At 35.0% G+C, this 25,533-nt stretch overlaps 1 protein-coding gene across 5 annotated transcripts in view; it reads left to right on the top strand.

The window, feature by feature from the left end:
* The window catches only part of LRP1B (LDL receptor related protein 1B), a 641,000-nt gene that overhangs the window by 485,684 nt on the left and 129,783 nt on the right, over positions 1–25,533 (top strand). For all 5 annotated transcript variants that reach the window (XM_054278342.1, XM_054278341.1, XM_054278340.1 and 2 more), the window contains 9 exons: positions 1,943–2,083; positions 2,831–2,956; positions 4,115–4,246; positions 7,759–7,893; positions 9,418–9,547; positions 12,027–12,153; positions 12,308–12,459; positions 12,748–12,872; positions 15,945–16,316. In XM_054278342.1, coding sequence (XP_054134317.1) covers positions 1,943–2,083; positions 2,831–2,956; positions 4,115–4,246; positions 7,759–7,893; positions 9,418–9,547; positions 12,027–12,153; positions 12,308–12,459; positions 12,748–12,872; positions 15,945–16,316 — 1,440 coding nt within the window. The remainder of the gene's footprint in view (positions 1–1,942; positions 2,084–2,830; positions 2,957–4,114; positions 4,247–7,758; positions 7,894–9,417; positions 9,548–12,026; positions 12,154–12,307; positions 12,460–12,747; positions 12,873–15,944; positions 16,317–25,533) is intronic.

Raw genomic sequence — 25,533 nt, 5'->3', positions numbered from 1 at the left:
CTGATGAGTCTGACACCATTGATGGAAATTGTTCAGACACTCTTAACTGTGCATGGAAGCAGACGTGGTGTCATTGAGTACCTCAATAAACAAAAGAGGTACCTGGTGGAACATTCGTGTAAAAATGGGTTTGGCTCTGGACTTGTTATGAAAAAGGGAGAAATGAAAATATTTGTGGTGTAGATCAAACTTCTTGATTAAGTACGTGCCATGAGTTTATCTCTTGGTAAAACAAGATGAAACTTTGGTTATTTGGAGTTTTTGTTTCTTTCCTTTTCCTAAGGAGACAGGCAGGTCAGCCAAGGACAGGTTTGGGAGGTTGTTGAAACCACAGCAAAAGTTGAGGTTTTGCACAAAATACTAAAGAAAGGACTAAAACAGTTTGATTGCTTGAACTAAAGGATAAAACCACCAAAACTAGATGTAATTTTCTTTCTTCCTGTACCCCAGTCATACAAAACAGCTCATTTTTTATAAACAGATTTGGATATGTAAAACCGTAAGTTCATGTTACTATGCACAAAACACCAGTCATTATTTAATTTGGTTAATTAAATTAACCAAAATTATTTAATGGCCTTTTCTGATTTGTGGTCACAAAGAGGAACAACAAAGGATGTGGGAAACAGCAACTCTTCCTCACATAAAAACATTTCATTGAAAAAGTTCACCTAACCTTTAGGATTGCCAGCCATTATTGAACAGGAAAAAAACAACTCCAATTCCCAATATTTCATATATAGATTATAGCACAGAGTCACCTTCATACGTTTAGCTTTCATGTACCTTTTTGTTATAATTGACATAATCAAAATAGAACACAGGCATTTCTTGTTCTAAGGATTTTCTGACAAAAGTGTCTTTAGATGTAAGCTGCTGTTAATTGATTATTATTGCATGATAATGTTTTGAATCAGCCAATTTTTGACTGACTAGTCAATGCATAAAATTATAGGATTTCTTTAAATTTCATCCAAATTTAAATAGAGAGTTCAATTTGTATCTCCAAATCTTGATATTTAGAATATTTTTCATTCCACAGATTCTGGTATTACAGATACTGGTGGAGAGTATGTATATCTAGTAAAAATATCTTATTTTGTGCTGTAACTTTTTACAGTTATCACAGTGAAAATTATTTTTTAGATTTGCATTTCTTGTCACAAATCACTCAACTGTGTGGCTCTATAAATTTGTTATTTAAATATTAAAACTGCAGGATAGGCAAAAATTCTTTTAACTGAAAAGAGAATTAACTACAAGTGAAGTTAATACCAACAATATTTGTTGGGAAGGCAGTGGTTCTGAAGTTTAAAGGTTTTCAGTTCAAGTTTTTACTTTTGGTTCCTCTGCAGTAATTATCTTTTCTGTCTGAAATGAAGAACCCTGAGCCCATCTCATCATAAATGGACTCAAGGAGTGAGGACCAATTACAGGGACAATCACAAGATTGGCTACAGTTTTCAGCCATTAGTTCACTGAAGTTTGAGTTTGATATCAAAGCAGTTAAAATTATATTTCTGAAACTTTGGGAGGCAGTGCCTGCTTTTCATTTTTTTCAGCATTTCTTAGTAATTGATTGTAACTTTTTTTAAATAAAAGATTTAGTTTAATATTTCAAGCAATTTTGTTTGCTTGTGAAAATGAATTTCTTCCCTAGGGTAACATTAGAATTTCCACATATATATGGAAAATGAAGCATTTTTCTATGCAGGTTGTCTTAAATCAGCAGTTGTCTTAGAAAAGTAAAACTGGTGAAAACTGCTTTCATGTCTGCAGAATGTTAATAACACAATTCCTTCAGATTTTCTCTATAACCTCTTTAGGCAATTTCCCTTAAAACTGATCTCAGGATTAACCTCAAAAGCTTTTTCCCACCTCAGGTCTCAACCACATCCAGTTTGGTAGTGATCCTCCGAATTTCTGAAATTAAATTTTACAGATAAAAAGCTTTGGTGGGCAGACCAGAACTTGGCTCAGATTGGCACCTGTAATAAAAAAGATGGAAGAAACCCAACTGTCCTTAGAAACAAAACTGCAGGTGTGGTTCATATGAAAGTGTATGATAAGGCAGCACAGCAAGGTAAGCCACATTTGAAGGATGTTTAACCAATTTTTAGAGTGCACAATATCTTTTCTCATGTGGTTCTCCTAATGTGAAGAAAAAAATAACTTGTAATCAATTAATTCCTTGAGTGACTTAGTGAATTTAAATTTTCGTTGATGAAATTTCAAATTTCTGAGATGTGTTTAGTTTACTGTGTATAATGTCTATTATAAATCTTATAAAAGTATATTTTCTATTACTTAGATATTATAATTAGACAGTTTGGAGCATGGATTTGTGACATCACTTTGGAGTATGTCTTAAATATACTAAAAATGGCTCATTCATGAAGATAACAAGGCTAATATAATATCTGATGAATGAATAGGATATAACCAATGATTTGTTCATAGTCTAATTAAGTTACACTAATGTCAGTGAGATTTCATCATGAACTCAACATACAATGTTCATGTTTTTTATATGCTTTTACTTTAATATAGGCAGATTTCTCAGAAAATAGAATTATTTATGTTCTGGGGGGAAATGTGGGGTTGAAATTCTGCATGAATATGCAGAAGTGAATGCATGAAGAGTTATGTGAAGCATGGAAAGATATAAGAATTGATGAAATATTTTATGCATATCTCAATTTTTCAAACAGGTTATCTGACCAAAAAATTGGAAATAATAATAATATATTGCCAACAGCACTTACTTTTTAGCCAGGGTTGCATTGCTCAAGTTTTGGTTTCTCTCGTCTCCCCTCCTGTCATGTCATAGGCAGCAATTCCTGCCAGTTAAACAACGGGGGATGCTCCCAGCTCTGTTTGCCAACATCAGAAACCACCAGAACTTGTGTGTGCACTGTGGGCTACAACCTCCAAAAGAACCGCATGGCCTGCAAAGGTAAAATGGGTGCAGCATTTATTTTAGCCAAATTAACTTCCAGGGGAACATTGCAATGAGTAAATAAACTTAATTCAGTCATTTTTAGTTTAATAACTATACTTAATATGCTTGATTTGAACAGTAACAGAGAAAAGTCTGTAGTGGTCAGGGCAGAATTAAATTTAGCTTTTCATTATATTATTCAAAAAAAATGAATAGTTCTGTGGTAATTTTGATTTTTTTTTTTTAATATAGACAGAAAAGCAGACTATATGAACCATCATTTATAAATATTTGTTCAAGGTCATATAACTTATCTTTAAATTACAGACTACAAATATCTGAATGGTTGGTTATCTCCTCCTATTGTAATGCTCTTACTATAAAATAAAACCAATTTTTTTCCTTAGATCTTTTTCTTTTTTAAGTTGGTAGAAATCAGAACATAGCTCACAGTCAAATTCTTACTCTTTGCCTGAATAATGCAAAACAACTTTATGGTCAAGGTGTCTTATAGCTTTATAAATTCAGTATAATTTATGACTATTAATTAGGACTAAGTAATTCCCAAGAATTGCTATGTAAAAAAGAAGTCTACACAGTAGAATTCATTCCTACTTAACAGAAATAGGTGCACTTAGAATTTGATTAATCTAACACAAAAGTAGACATTTAAAATGCATCACTAAATCTATGTAATTCTCTCTCTCTGTAAAAGAAATGTACATAACTGAAGTGAGGTGAAACCTGCACCTCAAAAGACAATTTACTTTCCTGTTTTCCACAAACTCTTTAAAATTATCTCGAGCTGAATACATCCACAAAGCTGAGATGTGCACTGAAAATATTCTTAAATGTCTCATAATTTGAACCATTTTTTTTCTTAAATTTTAATTTTAATTTCTGCTGAAATTGAATTAATTGAATGAATTACCTGATTATAAGGTGGTGTTTGACATGGACAGTGATTCCCTTCTCTTGATGAAACCACATTTTTAATTTAATTAGAAAGTCACTATAATGATTCATGGATATCTTTTCAAAGATCTGGAGTTGTCACTGAAAAACTGTGGAGCACTTGTGGAAAATTATGTCTTATGTATGGTATCTCCTCTAGTCTTGGTTATTTGGAAAGTTTCTTCTTTGCTCTCATTGGTTGCTTTATGTTTCCCTTAGGTATTGAATCATTTCTCATGTACTCTGTCCATGAGGGAATTAGAGGAATTCCACTTGACCCAAATGATAAAATGGATGCTTTAATGCCTATATCTGGGGCTTCATTTGCTGTGGGCATAGACTTCCATGCAGGTAAATATAAGATATAAATTATTGTATGTATGGTTAAAATCATAAATTCTTCTCATGAATTAAATAACCCCTTGTTCTCAAACCTTCTAAGAAATTACAGCTGTGTTTAAAGGAATTGGAAATGGATCATGTTACAAAGCTCTACCTTTAATATTTACAGTAAATAGGAAATATTGTGTACAGCCAATTGCTCTGGCAGCAGCAGCTGCTCTCTTTTGGCAGGGTCATCACTGAGAACTTGAGTAGGAAACTGGTGGTTTTAGAGAAGGTGTGAAAAGGCTTGTTCCTGCTAGGACACTGTTTCCATGGAATTTTGTTAGTGCTGGGTGCTGTTGTACCTGGCAGGTGGCTTTGACAGCTGACTGGGATGGTTTTCTCCCTGTCCAGCTCAGCCACGTTCCTGCAGGGCACAAGCCAAGTCTGGATCTGTCCCTTCCTTCTGGAAGGAGCTCTGACGGCCTGAAGGAGCATTTCCACCTGGAGTACACTACACACCTTTCCCCTCTATACACAGAAATAGTTTTGAATTTACACAGCCTCACAAGCTTCCTATGAAATTCGGAGGTTTCAGTTCAGCATGCATGTGAAAGAAGGTGGGAAAAAATTGAAGATCAGATTCTAAAAGTGACTGGATGATGGTGGTGTTTGGATATCTTCAAACATGTTAGCAAGTTTTGATTAGTTTTTGGAAAATAAATAATCCGTGACCAAGTAGTGACCTGAAAAATATCCTGTGTCTCTGAATTTTTAACCCATCAGCCTTCCTTCCAGACTCATTTTGTTGCCTATTGAGTTTCCAAACTGGCAGCCTTGAAATAAAATATTAGGTTGCCTTTGTTATATAAATACAGACATTACCCTCTTGCAGCATACAAATATTTTGCCATACTCTATTGTTTTTTATTTTGACATAGATTCTGCCTGGGAACTCAGCATTGAGAGATCCTATTTTTTTTCTTAATTGTATATTAATATTTGCCTTGGTATTGAAATCAGACCTATTTCTGTTGGCTCTGTTGGACTACTTCATCACACAAATATCACTGAAATTTTTTTATCAGGTTGGCAGTTAAATTCATTAGATCTTCACTTTTTTTTGACCTGCTTCTTTGCTGATGCTCTTGCATCTCTGAGTAGCAAAATTTCAAGTTCTCTCAACATTTTACAGCATTAATAGTTGGATATTTTACTTTCAAATCAGTGGCAGCTGATGTTCAGAGCTTTTCTCACATCATGGGTATAGCTCAGTTATAGTCTCCAGAGACATAAAAATCACTTAAAAGCCAGAACCTTTGTACACATACCTGAGATGGAAAAGACTCTGTTAAAGAGATTTAATCTATTCCTGGAAAGACACAGGAGAGAGAGAGAAGTGGTGACCACACATATTCATTACAGAGACTTCTAAGAAAATGCAATAGGGTTTTCTAGGAATTTTAATTCTTTTTTTTTAATTTAAATTATGAAAACTTTGCAAAATTGTTGCATCTAACACAGAAGATTAAAATTTGACCTTTTCAATTTAAAATAACATTATTGTATTGACTTTTATTGGTTTTATTAGCTATTTTGCATCTCATGTTTTTTGGTTTGGGATTTTTCTTTTTTTTTACAAAAGTCATATGATATGTTAGCTCCTACTTTAGAGAGGTTTATGTGGACTTAACTAATAAATATCAAATTAATATTTTGGAAGAGTGAGATTTGACTTTTTGGAAAAAATGAAATTTGAGGCTGAATGAAATTGAGGTTCTCCCACTTGGCTTGATGTAGTGACAGCACAGGGAACATGACTAGAATTGGCAGTGATAAATGTATTGCAAAGATAAATGTAAATGGTGTGCAGCAGTGAAATCACAAGGGGATAGTGTGTTATAAAAATGTTACAGCTTTCAACTGCATTTCAACTTCCAAAACATCTGTTTTTCTCATTTTGGTACCTTACATTCAATTGTATAAATTCATTTCTAAAACCTACCTATATCAAATGTAACACAGAAAGAAAGTGGAGGTAGTTTCAGATCTCATAGTGATTTTTTGTTTTCCATTTAGTGAGTGGTGCTTTCATTTCACTCTTAATCATGAAGGATTCCCAGATCTTGCTGTTATCTCAGTAATTTAGGTATACAAAGTGGATAAAATATATTTACATATGCTAGTAGTATAACATATCATAATTAAAAGTCTAATGACAATGTTTTTGCAGAGATTAACAATCTAGAAGATGCATACACCCTTTTTCTCCCTGTGTTTTGATGCTTCTAACTCAATTCTAATTAGTGAATAAATAACAAAATGCACGATTCTCATATTTGTTTTGACTACTCAAAGTCAGAATTGTCATTTGTTTAATTGGAGGTGGGGTAAGATTCTTGAGCATAACAATATTGTTTGGTCACAAATAACTGTCTTATTTTATAAATATATCTATCAATCTACACAAATATTCACACATGCATACATATATATAGATACATGTGTAGATATGTAGATATGAATTATTTATATTTATTTATATACGTAAAATCTCTATGCTTTACTAGAAATATATAGTCTATACATGCACTCACACTATTATGGAATTAAAAGAAGATTTACAATGTACGAGAAAAATAATGAAGGAACAAATACTATTTAATATCTTTTTGCAAAACATCTCACTCAGGAGGTCATCAGCTCATTACTTTACAAACAGAATGTTGTTTGCAGCTTATTTACAGAACACTGTCAATGAAAATAGAGACAATTTTGCTCAAGGGACGTTCTCACTTCATTTGCCCTGCCTCTTTTTTGAGGTTATTATGTGCCACAAAAGAGAGTTTGAGTCACTTCAAATTCTCCATCTGGCTGTTGAGTTTAAATGGTCAAGTTGTCCCTTTTTTCCACTTTAAGGACAATCACTGCAGCAGAAAGGCTGGAAAGACAGCTGAGATGTCTTGAAACACCAAAAAAAAAGACTGTTAGTGGAACCTTGTCAGGACATTTAAAATAAAAACTGACTTGTGGATGGAATATATTTTTTGATTCTTTTGTCAGCATATCACTGTCAAATGTCACTTTTTATTTCCCCAGTTAATTTTTTTCCCCTTACACTGTTAAAATTCAATGTGTCTGATTACTGAAGGAAAAGTCTGTATAAGCAGTTTTACACTGTAGCTTTTCAGACTCCTGAATATTTTGGAATGGTGACAAACAAAATGCTATGTTTTTGAAGCATTTATTCAATTAGGGAAAAGGTAAAGACAGCATATTTATTGTGATTTTTAACAGATGTAGTCGTTTCCTGTCATAGCCCTATTGCGCTACATGTGCTGTACTAAACAACCTAGAAGTCTGACAGAATGATTTTAAACAAAATCCAAGAAAAGGCAGAGGAATGAGGAATTAATGCTGATAATTTTGATACTTAATACATGTTAAAGGTATAAGTGGCAATATTTACAGTTGCTAATGCAGATACTTGGACTGAAGAAAGTGAATCAATCTGAGAATCATTGGCACGTGTTTTATAGGAAATGATACAATCTATTGGACAGACATGGGTTTCAACAAGATCAGCAGAGCTAAGCGAGACCAAACCTGGAAAGAAGACATTGTCACAAATGGTTTGGGGAGAGTTGAAGGCATTGCAGTGGACTGGATAGCAGGTAGGTCCAAACCTGCTCCAGGATGTGTCTGCATGTGGAATAAATCACATGGGACTCCATTTTCTTCACGGTGGAAAAAGGCCTCATAAATATATTCACAGAACTCCTTTTTACACAGGTTTACAGACCTCGTGTTGGACTCCCAATAGGTTGGTAGTTTTCTTGTCAATTAGTTTTCTCACTTAGTAACAAACTTTCTCGCTTAGTAACAAACTTAGTAACAAACGAACAAACTTATTAACAAACAAACAAAGTGATTGGTCACTCAAACTCTCTTCCATATGTGCATAGAAGTTGTTTGTGAAAGGTAGTTTCCATTTTTCTATCTAAGGGTGCAAAAACATGTTTATACAGGTGCAAGCTGTTTTTTACCCAGGAATAGATTGCTGTACTAATGAATTGCTCGCAACAGGATTGCTTTCACATGGGAACTTGCAAAATGCTAGCTTTCACAAGGCCAGCCACTGATTCCAGGAGAACAGGCCTAATTTTATGAACCCTTCCTGATTTTTCTATCTTACTACAACACTTGTCATCATTTCTGAGACTACAGGCTTGCCTCTTCAGCCCAAGGTTAAATAACTTTGATTCCTTTCAGCTCTAATTTCTAGTATCGTAAATGCCTGGAAATTACTCATATGTAGATATATATAATATAATATATAGAATTATAATAATATAATGTATATAGGATGGTACTTCCTAGAAGAACAGTTTCAATACTGGTTTATGCTATAAATAGGCTGGGTAACACTATAAATTACAAATATAACTCCTATGCAAATGAAAATATAGCTGTTAGTTTCTGGTTCTGACTTAAGCAGAAGTAGTCTGTTTAAGTGTTGGAATTCAGGACATCCCTCTGGCTGTCCGGATTGCCAGGACCCCGGCCAGGGGGCTCAGAGATCCTGGCACAGAGCTCAAGACACCTGTGGTTTTGAGTATGACCCATGGAGCAAGTTACCAACCTTATATGAGGATCTGCAAGCCACAAAATTTCAAGTACAATAACAATTAGTCTGTCATGGGGTGAAAAATAGGTTTTTTGGGCTTTTTAGAATGGGGGTTCAGGGGGCAAGATGGAGGAATCTGGGCGTTTCCAGCCTTTGTCCTTCTTCTTCTTGGCCTCCATCTTCTGCTGTGATGTTGGCACTTTTGGATTGGTTTTGAGTAGAAGCTCACTGTCTAACATAGGTGGTAGGTATTGGAAAGTATTTGTAAATATTGTACACCTAGTTTTTAGTATAAAAAGAAAACGCCACCCTAGGGGCAGGCAGAGTGCCTCTGACTGTCCTGCTGGACGGACCTCAGCAGGACAGGAGAAAGAATTTTATAGATAAGATACAATAAACAACCTTGAGAATGGGAACTGAAGAGCCCTGACTCCTTCTTCGACCGCCGGGCTAGAAAAGAGATTTTCTAATGCATCTCAGTGTCACTCTGACTAGCTAAAATTCCAAGATTTAAGTAGTAGTTTTCAAGTAGCCTTTCCTTCAAGCAGTGACTTCAGGGTATTTTTTTCAGGTAACATATACTGGACAGACCATGGCTTCAACCTGATCGAGGTGGCGCGGCTGAACGGCTCCTTCCGCTACGTGGTGATCTCCCAGGGGCTGGACCAGCCACGCTCTATCGCGGTACACCCAGAGAAAGGGTAACATGTTATTCCTAACGTACACAGAGCTTTTTGCCCTGCTCTCTGTAGTCATAGCATGCTGTAAGCTCTCTGCAAAATGGTTTTAGTTTTCTGAGGAAGCCATTCTACCGGAAAGTTAGGCATTGCTTGGAAACATGTTTCAATTTGAAGTGCCCAGCAAATCCAAGGCAGTCACATCAGCTGATGAAGGATTTCATGATGGAATCCCAGAGCAGTGCAATCCTCGGTAGTTACAAACTCCAGGATCATATAACATCCCAGCACAACAACCAGGGACAGTGGCCAGGGTGGCTGAAAGTCACATGAGATGAAGGTAGCGGATTGGAGAGTAACAGTTGGCAAAAGTGACATCTGTATTCACCCAGATGATTTTTGAGGGCAGGGACTACCCTGCAGCATTGACAGAAATAGGGTATATACCATTCCCTTCCACCTCAAGAACTCCTTGTGGAATCCTCATCCCTGGAGTTGTTCCAGGCCAGGCTGGATGGGGCTCTGAGTAACCTGGCCTAGTGGAAGGTGTACCTGCCCGTGGCATGGATGGAGACACATATATTTTCTGGGACCCCCACACATAGGGGTTGTTTAGGATACTTAAGGAGAATTAGAGGACCACAGACTACTGTTTTATGTGTCTGGTAGAACGGTGTGCCTTCTACAAAGGAAGGAAATCTTCATTTGTTCTATAATATTGTGATAACTGAGATGTCTCCGCTCAGTTCCTCCATGAGGAGCACAGCACCATTTTGCTAGGAAAGCACAGGGCTGCCTTTCTGTGCCAAGATTAAGGCCTTTTTGCCCTTTGCGTTATTGTTAAATCTCTTCCCCGTTTTGAGGTAAAACTTTCAAAGGTGTTCTTCCCTCCCCTTGCCCTGACTTCACATTCTGCATTTGTCTGGAAGCTGGAGCTGACAGCTGTAAGAATAGAGAAGAAAATAGCAGTTATTAGAGCTCATTGAATCTGCCAGTTATGCCAAGATGGGAAGCAGGCAGCATTCAGCTGCTTGGTGACATTATTTATTGTCACTGAAGAAAAAGTGAGAAACGTGTAGTCGTACAAAAGGGTGACTTTGTCCCTCATCAAGTATATTTATTTATATAATATTTTTTGGCAGCTGTTTATGATTTTCTTTAGAGAATTATAGATTTATTTAACCTGCTAATTATGGCTTGGTTTAAGGAATATTTGGGTATAACGAATGTCTGCTTTCCTGTGGTCAACATTTAGTTCATACCTATTTAGAAAGTCTCAAATAACTCTCTGACCTCTGACCAGAAGCCTGAAAGCAATTTTAGTTGTTTAGCAGTGCTGTTAATGATCTGGTTAAAATTGCATTAAACTTATGTGGTGATTGTTAAAATTCAGCTGATTAATACTGCCTATTTTGGCATTCCTCAACATATTTTTAATTTAACTCACATTGCTGTTCTGTTTCCTAGTCCACATGAGGGTTTTTTTTCATTAGTATAAATGATATTGTTTATTATATCAAGAGCTATGAGAACAGATTAATTTTTCCTGGAGCTAGAAAGCTCTACAATGAGAGCCAAAGTGGGCTGTTTCAGAAGCTGAACTTGATGAGCAAATTATAGGATTCATATTTTTTTCACCCTTATCACATTATTATCCCTCATTATTTCACATATCTGCAGTCATCTAGTCAAATACAGCTGCTTAACCTCAGAATGGTGTAATGATGTCCCCAGACACAGGGGAGAACTGTTGAGTAATGCCCAGAAGATTTTGTAGTCTTTAAGGTTACTGTTCACAAAGAAGCGCTCTGTGTAGATTTTTGGCTCCATTTTCCTATACCCAAAGCAACAGACAGAGAGAGACAGAGAAGTACCCGAAGCAAGAGACCCGAGAAGTTTACCAAGGTACAAGTTTGACCAAGAATCTTATTCCAGATTAAACATGCAACTGTGGTAGTAAGTATACAGAAACATGAGATTAGACAAGTATGATTCAGGTTGTTCCCATAATGCATTTTGCAGAATTTGAAAAATATTTTCTTCTCAAATAAGGTGGTCTAATTTCTCTACCATTTCCCACAAGATTTCTCACTACTTCATATCTAAAACATTTTAAAATTAGGTATCCGTTGTATTATCCCAGCATTTGTTAGTGATTAGATGCAAGAGCCTCTGTTCCAGAATTTATTTTTATTTTATTAACTTGCCTTTTTTTTTTTTCCAAGCACAAAGCTGAATTCTTTAAGGAATAGAATTGCATATGGACTCGTGGAATACAGTTTTAAGAATTTCCTCATATATATATATAATTTGAAAACAATATCTTAACAAAGTGTCCAATAAGCAAGTATTATGATACATTTACCTTCTTAAGATTATTTAGAAGCATGAGCACCATATGGTATTTTTTGATATCCCACCATATGGTATTTTTTGATATCCATTTAATGGCAATAGTTCATTTTGTTTGCAATTTTAATTGGTGATTTCTACAACATTCTAGGTATTTATTTTGGACAGAGTGGGGACAGAGCCCTTGCATAGGCAGAGCACACTTGGATGGCTCTGAGAAGGTTGTCCTTGTGAGCCTGGGGATTGCATGGCCTAACGGGATTTCCATCGATTATGAGGTTGGTTCCTCTGTCTTCCAGCATACCTTAAAACATGCAGTATTTGTTATGTTTCATTAAAGCCAGCTGGTGTTCCACCTTGATGTAATCTTAATAACTCTTAATTAAATACTTGGACAAGCTTGTTGATGTTTCCTTTGAAATTAATCTTTAGGAAAATAAATTGTATTGGTGTGATGCTCGTACCGACAAGATAGAAAGAATTGACCTTGAGAGTGGAGGGAGTCGGGAGATTGTGCTGTCAGGGAGCAATGTGGATATGTTTTCAGTTGCTGTGTTCGGAGCTTACATCTACTGGTCTGACAGGTAATTTATTTTTTCATAAGTATTTTAAATCTCAAAACGTTGTTTGGGTGCCAGGTGCCTCACCTTTGTAGGATTAGCCGTTCCTTAGCAAGGTGGCAGGCGGGATCGCGGAATCCCGCGCCGTTTCCAAGGAGAGGGAGTTCTGAAAGGTGGAAAGTGCCTCAGTGCCGTAGATGAGAACAGGCTTCTCCACCTCCTGTTGAGTGAACTCTCCACTGCTCCTCAGTCATTTGTTCGGTGTGAATTAGTTGAGGATTGTTGATGAGACATCTTCAACTTTTTTGGCAGAGCACATGCAAATGGCTCTATTAGAAGAGGCCACAAGAATGAGGCCACGGATGCTGTGACCATGAGGACTGGCCTTGGGATAAACCTGAAGGAAGTGAAAGTCTTTAATAGAGCACGAGAGAAAGGTTGGCTGTTCTTAAGGATGCTATTGATTGTTTTAATATCACCTGCTACTTTTTCTGTATATTAAAGCATACCAAAAATTAAGTAATCAATGATTTTATCACCACTTTTTACTCCTGAAGTATTTTTTTAAAAACTAAAATTAATGTACTCAAGAAAAGATATAGTGCAAATCCTACTAAAATTCTTGAGTGTTTCAAAAAGCAAACATGAAAGCAAAATACTTCCTATCATTCCAGGTTTGACGGTTTTTGTTTTGTTTTTCTTAAAAGACAGTTTTCTGATTGGGGACCTTGATCTATGCTTTACAGAGCAGTAATTTCAGGATATTCAGAATTCTATTGGAAAGCAAACCAGATTTTTTTCTTACTAAAAATTCCCATCCTCTGTGATTTGATGACATTACTTGGTTGGAGTCTCTTTTTTTTTTTTTTTCCTTTGCTCCTTCTGTGGAAAAAGACCTTGTAAATAATCAGATTTCCTTTTTATTCAATTAGTTTAGCAAACTCAAGCGACAAAAGTTGTTATAGGCTCTCTGTGATTTATGGTACAGATGGTTAAACTTTATTTTCCACTACCTGACTAAGAATATTCTTGCTATTTACCCATCTTTTTACTTCTAAAATTCTGGTTTTGACAAGACCTTGAAAAACTTGTTCTACTGAGAAAAATTTGTTAGATGTCTACCAAAAATTGTAATGATTTCCTCAGAAAAAACTGCTACTGGGTAATCCAGAAAAAATTTTCTAGAAATATACTCAAAAGAGAGGAAAAAAATAATGTTAATACCATTTTATATAAAGTTTTAAATACAAACATAATTGCAGTGTTAGTAGTACTCAAAATTTGCTTTAAGTGCAGCATTATATATCCAGAGATTATCTTCTACCTAAATCTCTCCAAATAATTTCATTATATATGACATGTTAAATAAATCTGCATTTTGAAAGAGAACATATTTACAAATTAATAAAACACTTAAAAAATTAAAATTTTTAAAGAAAAATCATTTGTAAATATATGTGCATAATAATTTTACTATGGATTTCTGCATGCAATTTCAGAGCATTGTGTTTTGTGGATAAGAATAAATCCACTCCAAAATTAATTTCCTTTAACTAGGCTAGAAATTGTTAATGTCTGCTGGCTTGGAAGGGCTTTATATTATAGAATTAGGAAAATAGAACAGCGGGATAAAACAATGCTTCTTTATGTGTATTTTTAATTGATGGATTTATAGACTTGATACCATAGGGAACAGGAGAAATGGTTACTGAGGCTAGAAATCTACTGATGCTAGTTTGAAAAACATACCTGAATGATTTTTTAATACATTTTTCAAATTTTACTAGGGTACAAATGGTTAATGTCATTGGGAGGGGATGTCAGTGAGCCAGAAGGACAAAAGGGAAAAAACAGGTGAAAAATGTTTTTGGAATGTTTTTCTATCTCACACTATTATATACATAATTTTTTTAAGTTTATTGAACTAGAAGTAGTTAAGTGTTTAAAAAAACCCAATGTAATTAAATAGTTTCCTGACTTTTGTTATTCAAACAACCCCCCAAGCAAAAAAAAAAAACAAAACACAAAAACCAACCAAACAAACAAAAACCAAACCAAAAAAACCCCAACACCCCAATAAGCTATGCTGATGCTTTTTTCCAAACATCTCTTTTACCCTTTCTGATTAATCCATCCTGCAGTGGGACTTGCAAATATTCCCGTCCTTCAGTGCAATTTTACAGGTGTGCAAGGATATGCCCTGACTGCCCTGACTTCAGAACTGGCCATTTTTAAAGATGTTAACAGCTGGTGAACCATGGAAGCATTGAAGTTTTCCAAGAGATTTTAGAAGCTTGAGGATCTATTTCATATATTTAATTTTTTTCTTCTTGACTTCACATCCTTCCAAACAGATATTAACTTTTCTAGCCTAATAAAATTTTTAAAGTATCTTTTAAGCAAATGGAATGTAAAAATGTCTATACCTGAATCTCCACGTGTTTTACATAACTCCAGAGGACTAGCTCATGGAATTTTTCCTAAGAGAACAAAATTAAATATTTCTTCTTTAAAGAACAAGTTACCTCTCATTTCCCATGTTTTTTTTTTCTTAAAAGATTTTCAGCTTGAAATATATCAGTTAAAGAATTCAATCAACAGTTCTTTCAGACACTACATCTTCCCAACATTACAGTTTTGTACCTCAAAACATTCTATTAAAATGTTTTATTCACCTTCATTATGTGGAAAATTTTCAGAAATGGGAAAATTACTGTACTAAAGAAGCTGAGTTGTTAGGTGGAAAAGGCTGTCAGAAACAGAAACTGAATTATCTCAACTAGCTAGAATAGTAATTCATAGATAGTCCAAAATAAAAAAGACAAATAGCTCCCAATTATTGATGATTACAGTTATTTTAAATATAACTTGTAACAATTGTAGTTACTAATTTGACAGTGATTCCTTAATGGTGTGCAATTGTCGGGGAGTAGGTTTTTGAAGTCAGGTTTTGAATTAAATTAGAACAAAATGTTGGGAAATGTCTTCATTAAAAACAGGGAACTGAATTCACACAGTTTTTTTACCAGTCAATACATGCATATTTAACTTGGTAGAAAATACCTTAAAGCAGTACTGGATTCTGATTGTAGCTAAATTTGACTTTCTGCCAGTAACAAATGTTGAAAAAAAAATGTAAAGCTCAAAGGACTTGAAACACTTTCTAAGTCTTCAGCTGGTTTTGGAGGAATAACCCATTTTATCTTTTTCTATTCTTAAAATATGTGCTGTTGTGAATTGAGAAGGACATTAATTGTATTTGCTCATTATTTCATTCTTTAAAATTATATAATATTTTATTCTTTTCTATAATTTTATTCTTTAAAATTATCTTTTGGTGTTGTTAAAGTTGCATTATTTGCTCTTTTGGCCTTTTGTTTTCCTTGTGAACCTAGCCCAAATATTCTTAAAGGGGAGAAATCCCAGAATACATAAAAATTCATTTCTGTTAAAGTTAACTAAGTATATTTCTATTTATAAAAGACAGGATTTATTATGCTCTTTCCCAGGTACCAACGTGTGTGCCAAGAACAACGGCGGATGCCACCAGCTCTGCCTTTACCGCGGCAACGCGCGGAGAACTTGTGCCTGCGCCCATGGGTACCTGGCAGAGGATGGGATCAGCTGCCTCAGGCACGAGGGCTACCTGCTCTACTCGGGAAGGACAATACTAAAGAGCATCCACCTTTCAGATGAGACCAACCTGAATTCTCCAGTGAGGCCCTACGAAAACCCAGAGTACTTCAAAAATGTGATAGCGCTGGCCTTCGACTACAGCCTGAAGGGAAGGGGCACCAATCGCATCTTCTTCAGCGATGCCCACTATGGAAACATTCAAGTTATTAAAGACAACTGGACTGGCAGAAAAGTGCTAATTGAAAGTAAGTGAAAAAAAATTTTAAAAATTTTCCAAAATGCCTGTTTTATTTCAATAAATTTTGAGTGAAAAGTTGGTGATCCCTTGGCTTTATAGAGTAAAAAAAGTCAATGAAATTTTACCATAAATAATTCTTATATTTTATCTTATCCCTGTAAGATAAATTTAAACATTAACCACTTCAAAATAATTTGTTTTAAAATGGGCTTATGAGGTGTGAAGCATATTACTAGAAAACAGAAGTGATGGTGGCAATGCTTAATTTATGTTACTGTGATTGTAGGAGCTTTACTGTTGAAACAAGACCTTACTGTGAATTGCTTGGAAGTGAAACTTTTTGGTTGATCTATCTTTCTGGTTAGTGAGGGGGAAGTCTCTGGTGTAGCCATTTCCCAGTATAAAGTATTAAGACCTTGGTCAGCATGTTCAGTTGCTTTACCCTTCTTCAAGTGAAGCCCAAGAAAGGGATTTGTGCTCATTGATAATCAGAGGCAAATTCCAACCTACAGAACTGTTTGGTTTTAATAAAGGCTTGCTTCCCAATGTACTTATTCACTCCTCATGTTTACTGTGCCTTCATTCACCACAGTAGTAGGAGAAATTTCATTAAATGTGACCTGTTTCTTGCCTTTGAAACTTGAAGCTTGGCACTACTATCAAGAAATTTCTTCCAGCATTTTCACCAAAGTCTTCAGGATTAGACGAACCATATTTTACATCTGCGGTCTCAATAAAATCTCAATATCTGTCAATAAATTATCAACCAAGTCTGACACAACTGTAATATGAGGTGGAAGAAGGTACCAGGTTAGTCATGGGAAAATCTGAATTTGAGGAAAATCTGAATGTGAATGCATAAGGAATACATCCTTAATGATAAACATCATAAACATACATGACAAAAGTGTTAATTGTAAACACTTCTGTTCTCTTTCATTTCTGTTCTGCTTAGTTTTTTCTAAAATATGCAACAAACCATATTCATCTGTAGTCACTTATCAGATGCACATACTTGTTTGTTCTCTTGTCCTTATTTCAGTACTGTCTGGTTTATTTGAAGGCTGCCATTTCAGTAATTGTTTTCTAAAATGTCCTATGTTCCATGTAGCATTTATTCCTTAAGACGTGGACAAACCATTCTGTGATTTTATATGATCCAAGGTGTTGAGCTTTTTTTCCCATTGATTTCCCACCTGTGGATGTCTTAGAGGAATTTATGGCATTTGTATTGAGATATGTTGAAGATAAACTAAGCAATGTTGTCAGGATGTTCCCATTACTCCCAGAAAAGCACCCAGGGGTTCAGAGTTGAGTTTTGCTGCACGCAAGACAGAAATGTGCAGTGATGATGTGGAAGCACAGTTTTAACTCTTGTTTTGTAAGAGGTAAAAGTATTATATGAAAAGCCACTGGAATTTTCAGCATTTAAAACAGACAAAGAGGAGAAATAAATACTGGTGAAGCACTAATGCAGATAGAAATTGGTTTTTAAAAGAACAATAAAGTATTCCTCATTAGTTCATAATAGGTTGCTCTACAAGAGCTAAAGACATTCCATAAAGCATAGCTGGAAATGATAGTTTTAAGAAATTGTAAGGAAGTGTTTCTACTTGCAGCCTAACATGCCAGATTTCATTTTTCATTAGCAGAGTCAGCACTCTGAATAATTGAATGTCAGATGAAGTTTTGTATCCTTGTAAAAGCCTTCACTGTACATACTTGGGATGTACATGTGAACTATGGCATTTTGTAGAAGTGCTTCTGTAGAAATGCTTCTTTGTAATTGAGAAGGGACATAACATACATGAATATATTTATTGCTCTCTTTCATGTGTTTTAAACTCCTTCAGTTTATGGTGAGTAATTCTTTTTCCGCTGGTATTTTTGCAGCCTTCCATCCCACAGTCTGAACGTGATTTTTCTCTCACTGTAAACAGCAGGCAGTTCATGAAGCTGCTTGAAATAGTGGAGGAATTTGTTCAACCTCCACCTATAAGGAGAAAAGCCGTGGTAAGATTGGTTGACACCAGTCATTCCACCCACTGGAAGATATAAAATTCTATAATTTTCTTATTTCCACAGTAAGAATCTGTGATCTAGAAATTATTAAATGGAATCCTACTGAGAGATTTTAGTAATAATGTTTAAGTATTGAAAAATTATGTATTTGGTGTTGATTTTTGCTACTTTTCCTCAAAAATTATTAGAATGCATCTTTAGCAAGTTTTTCTTTATTTGGAAGAGATTCAAAGCCCCATTGGAAATACCTAGTGTGGTTATATCAGTTCCACACTCTTTTTCTGCTTCATTAAGTTGAAGTCTACAAATCGTGAAAACCTTTACTCAGTAATTGACTTTAATAGAGAAAATAGTGTATGATACATCCAAGACCCTGTTGTCCCAGATTTTTATTCCCTGAAGGTAAATCTCCTCATAAAGGATCTATTTTCAGATGGATCTCTCCCTCCCTGAAATCAGACATGCCACTCAAATCTAATAGATCTGTGAACTTTTCTGCACACTAAAAACACTTAAGACTCATAGAGCCCTTGGTAAAACAGGTTTCCAGCTCACTAAAAACAGATTTACAACTCACGAGCAACCCATTATCTAACATGTTTTTAGCTCACTGAGAACAGATTTACTACCCAGAAACAACCCATTATCTAACATGTTTCCAGTTCACTGAAAACAGATTTACAACCCATACGCAAGCTATTATCTAACATAGTTCCGACTCACTGAATATTGATTTAGAATTCATAAACAAGCCATTATCTGACAAATTTTCACCTCACTGAACAGATTTGCAACTCATAAACAACCCATTAGCTAACACGTTTTTGGCTCAGGGAAAGTAGATTTACAGCGCATAAACAACTTTATCTACCTTGTTCTGGTTCACTAAAAACAGATTCCAGACTCACCAAGATTCCTGTACCTGGTGGGGTCCTGTCTTCAGCAGGAAGAAACAATAACAACAAAAATAAACCAGACCAGGATGTGCACAGTGCCATGCCCTAACTCTTTCATTATTGGTGCAATGCAAGGGGTTTTTTGAGGGGATTCTTTCATGTCTCAAAACTCTCCGTCAATCAAAAGTGGCTTTCTCCTTCTTTATTTTTTCTTCTTAAGTAACTTCATCAGGTTAATCTTTCTCATTCCCACTTTTTAGAAACAAGAACTTGTTCTTGTCTGTGATTTCCCAGAAAATATGTTTTGCTTGATCTAAACTGCTTCAAAGCTTATGTTTATACCAAGCAGCCTTTTTAGAAGTTAAAGTTTCAGTTTCTAGTCCATTACTGGTTTTATTTATTTTTTATTTATCATAGGGAGAAGTTTGAATTAATTATATTCACTGACCAAAGCCTGTCTCAGTGTATCTAGAAAAGCAGTGCAGTGTTCCAATGGGTTTACACAGTGGTACAACAGTAGACAGAAGACCAATGAGCAAGTTAAAAATTACAGAAAAAAAGGTGGAGGCAGGGAAAAACAAAAAAATCAAATGAGAAAGAGGGAAATGTATTAAGACGAGATACACTCAGTGAGCTGTTTATTCTCCTGCCTGTGTAAACCATGGCACTGAGACATTTTGCCAGTGTAGTGTCTTTCGCAGCCCAGAAAAGAAAATGTTTTGTGAAAAAAATGTTCCTGTTTTGAACCTGAGGCGCTCATGCCCAAGGAACGCAAAAATCTTTTCACTGCTAACGTAAAGTGTCACATCCTGTGATTTATTTTAAGGTTTTCTATAGTCTGAATCTTTTAAAGATGTTTCAGTGTGTGCTGCTATTCTTCCCAACTAAATGGGTCCAATTTAACTGTCAAAAAGGCATTTATGTTCCCATTTCTCTTACAGAGCATTACATTTTGTACATTGTATGAGATCCCTTTAGTTTTGGAGCTTTCTTCTCCAGAAAAGAACTTTTTAATCTGTTAAAAAGAAATACTTGAATATTGCCGTTTTTCATTTCATAAATGAGTGGGATTCATGATAACTGTGTGTGTTGGAATAGAGGTCCAGTGATTTTTCACTTTTTAAAGGAGTGAAAATGAGAGGCTGTTGATAAGTCTAAGATATTTAAATAGTAAAACATAATATTTATTATTACAATGCCAACATTGTTAGAGGAAAACAAAGTGTCTGGTTTGTCAATGTAATTTTTTTTTATGTGTGTTGCTGCATATTAGATAATCAGACAATCACTGAGTGTTTTGGTGTGAAGGAACCTTTAGATCATCTTGTTCAAAGACACTGCCAGGGCAGGGATATCTTCTACTAGACTAAGATCAGTGGGTGAAATCTGAGTTGCTGCTATAGGTAGATGAAGTTTACTAATTTTATATTAATCTTTTAAAAATTTTATTTTAGAAATGTGCATTCCTGCACTTTTCATGCTTAGTTTAGGTGTCTGTGGTGTGAAACTCTGAAATATATTCATGATGGGAGCTGACTCACACTGATCTTTTCGTTTGGTATGTCCTGAGCATTCCCAACCTCATTATTGAGGAAAGGTGTTCCTGCCTATTGCATTTAAAGGTGCTCCTGCCTATTGCACTTGAGATTGTTCATGAAGAATAAACAAGGTTTGTGACTTACCCAACTCTAAGATTGCCCTTAAATTTATATTGATGTACATATTTGCTATTATTTTCCATCAGCAGATATCATTTAGTTGCATAAAATGTAAAACTTTGTTTGGTGGATTGTCAGGAAAAAGCTGCAGAAGACCATCCCTTTAATTTAATTGGGCTTTTTCTAAAGGGTAATGTGATCTAGCAAGTATTATTAGATCATGGGGCTTTACTGGGCTATTCTGTCATTAATGCCTGAAATAGCTCTTTTTCAACAGCAGCAATAAAAGTGTATGATTATACACATTTATTAGAAAGCTTATTGGGGTTGTTGTGATATTGCTCTGAAGGTGGTAAGGGTGAAGAGTTTTGAAGTTTTTCTAGACTGCACATGTAATGCATAAAAAGATAATGAGAGCTCCTGTAATTAGGAAAACATTTCTTCCATGAAAATGGTTGAGATTTTTAATAATCTAGTAAAACACTTCCATCTTTATGCGTTAGCTTTCCATTCCAGATCTCTTTCTGCTTGTAAAACTTATTTTATATGGATATGTTTAACTACACTGAAGTTATGATGTCATAACACTTGCTACTAGTAATGATTCGTTGAAACATCCTTGGAGGGTTTCAGTTATAAAAAATACTATTGACTTCCTAAATTGTTGAATTCTCTGCATTTTCTTAAGTTTTTGTAGTCCTTTGCTACATTATTCCTGCTGACCCTAAGACAATCTCTTAATTTATTAAAGGAGTAAGTTATATCTCTGATAATGAAGCACAGAGTACTGCAGATTTGCATCTCTCTTGTGATTTTCCTTGGTAAATAATCAGGGAACATTTGTGGAAGGACTTTATCCATTGTCTGGGAAGAAATAATTGGAGGTAGGTATAGATTTTGTCAAAAAGCTGTTGATGCTTTTGGCAGGCACCAAATGTTTTGCTAGATATGATATTTCAGTATTACACTTTCCACAAAAAATAAAGCAACTAACTAAACAAAAAGCAACAAAAAGAATGAGGGATTTTTCTGCTTTTAGAATGGTCTTATATTTCTTCATATCATTCCAAACAAATGTACATTTTTTCCAATATTGTCTCAGGAAGTTTGAGTAGTAAGGTTGCATCCATGGAGATGCTTGTAGTGTCTAACTTAAGCTACCTGTTACTTTGAAGAATCCAAAGCCTTTGTTAATGCTGTCTTATTGCATTTAAAAATATTCTGTGTGGGTTAGCTTATAGCATGGGTTTATTTTTTCAAGACAGAGAAAAATGGTACAGATATTTGCTCATTTTTGGTATAATTTTAGCAGATTTTACATCTGCTCCAAAACTAAATTATATTCTTAGCCTAAATAGAATGATGTCATAATTGGTTATTGCAGTTTATAATAAACTTAGTTCTGTCTTAGAACTCTAGTTTGACAAAAGGCTTTCTGGTACTTGAGGAGCAAAGTGTGGGTGGGAATTGTGTGAAGTTCTGGTTGTGCAGTCAGTGAGAGATGTGAAAATAAACACTTTGCTTCAGGTGCTCGTGAGGCTTTGCTTTCAGCCCAGATCAAACAGTGACCACCTGTTACCTGTCACCAGAATCCTACACAAACAGAGTGACAGAAACCACGGCCCCCTCCTGTGCCCAGCCTGCTGGAACCATCCACAGGCTGAATCCTGAAAGGGAAATTGCAGAACTGAGCCAGAGAATGAATGCTGATCGTGAAAGCCGTGTCCAATGTTCTGATAGCAAAGTGCTGTTTGTGCTCAATTCTATTACTTTGATGGCTTTTCAGTGTTAAAAAAAATGATGGTGTTGACAGTTGTTCTTGCTTTACATCATTGTTAAATAAAAGGAGCTGGTTGAAATAGGAAATTAAAGGAACAAGGTAATTGAAGTGGTGCAACTGGAAAAGTTTTCGCTGTAAACTTTCTAGGTGGTTTCAAAACAGAAGATAAGAGGTAAAAATCTAGGAAATGGAGAACTTGTGTGTGTATGTGTGTATATATATATAACCAAACTCAACTATTATTGGATAATTTAAACTTTGCCCTTTAGTATTTTTATTTTCTGGTTGCATTAATAAGGGAGCGTATTCTGAGTTCTTCAGCTATTGATTTGTTGCTTGTCTGTTCCCTGAGAAAGTCAGCTGAAGATCAGCATGGCAATATTTATAGGCTGCATCTCATCTGTGGGATGCAATCTATCTTCGTTAACTTCAGTAAAAGTGATAGATAGCATTTGGCAACGTAATGATGTGATCACTCTGGCATTGCCTTTGTAAATCATAGGCTGTTGCATTCTCTTGTGTAGATATTTAATCAGTTATACACCCCATTACTGATTTAATTCACAACGTCAGTGGCAGGTGAATAATGTGAGTATTTGTATATTAATATCATATTGTATTAATGTTCTTTTCATTTAAGTATGCTATTCATGTGAAAATCATGAACTGTTGCTTCATGGCTAGAATAAATTTAATCAGTGCTGTAGGCATCTAATGCCAACAGTGTTTTAATTCAATATGTCAGCGAAACAAATGGGATTCTTTTCATTTCCAGTTTCTTTATGCTTTAGCAATTCAGAATATTACATGATGCTGCAGAAATATGAAGCTTAGAGTAAACAAATTGCTAATTTTCAACCTTGGGACTAAATCCCCCAACTGTAGCACCACAGAGGATGAGTACCTATTTCTGATGTATTTTCTAGCAAATGAGTATGTAATGATAAATTAAATTTAAGGAAAAAGTGCTCTAGAAGATTCTTTAAAGGGGTATGAAATAAGTAAATATAAATTATATCTATGCAAATCAGTAATGATATAAAACTGCTCATCAATCTTATCTAGTGTCCTGTCTTTAGAAATATAAAGTTGCTGAAATGTTTTAAGGAACAGCCTAAAGTCAACAGAACCTTTTCTAGGATAAATCTGTCCTTGGTCACTGTTTTATCACTGATAAAACGATTTGCAGGAATTCGGAGAGTCATCAGCAACTAAACAAACAAACAAGAAAACCAAAACAAAAACACTAAAAAACCAAAAACCCAAAAACAAAAAACCCAAACAAATTTAATCTAGAAACATATAAATTAACAAAAAAGTGCTCTGCTGACATATCCAGCTCACACCACATGCTAGCAAGAACAAAGTTACTTCTGTTATCCTTTGTAAGAATTTATCTAAAACTTGTATCAGTCTCTAAACCATTACCCTTGACTTTAAAACCACCTTATTTATAGTTTTCTAAAGCTAGTAAATGAGTCACTTTTATATTGGTTGAGTTGTCAATTCCATAAGTACAGAACATGATAAAACTAAAAGTTTATCAGCAAATAAAAGAGTGTTCCAGGTGTAAATCCTTCAGAATGAATGCTTTTGGTGGAGTTAAGAAAATGCACTTGGTGTGTGTTTGTAGCAGTTACTTTTCTTTTTAATTTTTTTTCTTGTCTTGTAGCAACTGAATTCCTCTGATTCTTTTTTTTTCTCCCTAGCAGCATATTGTTTTATTCTGAGTTTTTCTACTTCAATTATGTATGAAACAATTTGTATGGCAAAGGTTTTTTTTGCAAAACTGTATATTTTAGGTAACTTATTAACACATTTTTCCTCTGTGTGCTAAATGTTTGCTTGTCTCCATACATGGCATAACCTCACATGTAGCTGTTATCTAAAAATTTAGAAATTACCATTTTATAAACAGTAAATTGAAATGAAAGCTGCTTCTGTCACCATTCACGGGCCTAAACATGGAACTGCAGTATGATGTAAGAAGGGGAAACTTTGCTTTCTGAAATCCCTGGGAAAATTGAGTTTCCCTCTTTAGTACAGGAATTGCTCATAAAACAACAAATCTGATATTGAAGGGCACTTTCGTCCCTGTGTTTGAGTTGATCACATCTTGCTGTGACAGGAAGAACGTCATTATTTTTGTCTGCTACAGAAAAGTTCTGGACTATGTTCTGTAATCAGTTTGCTCTTAAATGTATTGACAGATTCAGACAGGAAAAAAGGCTAAAATTGATAGAAATTCAAGAAGTTACACCAGGAAAATGATTTTTTAATAGAATCACAGAATATCTGAGTTTGAAGGGACCCATGAGGACCTTTGAGACCAAGTTGTGATTCTACACAGGAAAACCTAGTAGTTAAATCATTTATCTAAGAACATTTGTTTTAGTTTGGGGAATTGTATGTAGTTTTGAGTTTGTATTCAGTGTATCAATTTAAGGGAAATCTCTGTTATGATATTTGAGAGCACTGATTATCTTTGTATTTCAGTTGGTGATTTCTAAAACCTTCACTATATTTCAATGTTTTGAGTTACTTGTAGATGAGCTGAAGGTACTTGGGGTTTGTTTCATAAATTCTGTTTCATAAGAAGGCGAACTATTTTTTGCACATATTCATCTCCCTTTAAGGAGTGTCATCTCATTTATTTTTTCTGTTGTTTCTTCTTGAATACAAGTTGTTGTTACTTCTCCACTGGTATTTCACAAAATGTGACATCAGAAGATGGCCAAATGCATTAACAAGAAAAATATAAAAAACTGATACATCATTATTGGCCTCATAGTTTTGATTTATGTGCCTCAAAATTTTGATTCAGTGTTTGCTCTTTCACAGTGATCAACCAAAAAGCCAAAAAGTTGG

Source organism: Melozone crissalis, unplaced genomic scaffold, assembly GCF_028551555.1.
Source record: "Melozone crissalis strain CALT ecotype California unplaced genomic scaffold, PUWL_Pcris_2 ptg000023l_1, whole genome shotgun sequence".
Lineage (NCBI taxonomy): Eukaryota > Metazoa > Chordata > Aves > Passeriformes > Passerellidae > Melozone > Melozone crissalis.
This window is presented reverse-complemented; position numbering and strand designations above follow the sequence as displayed.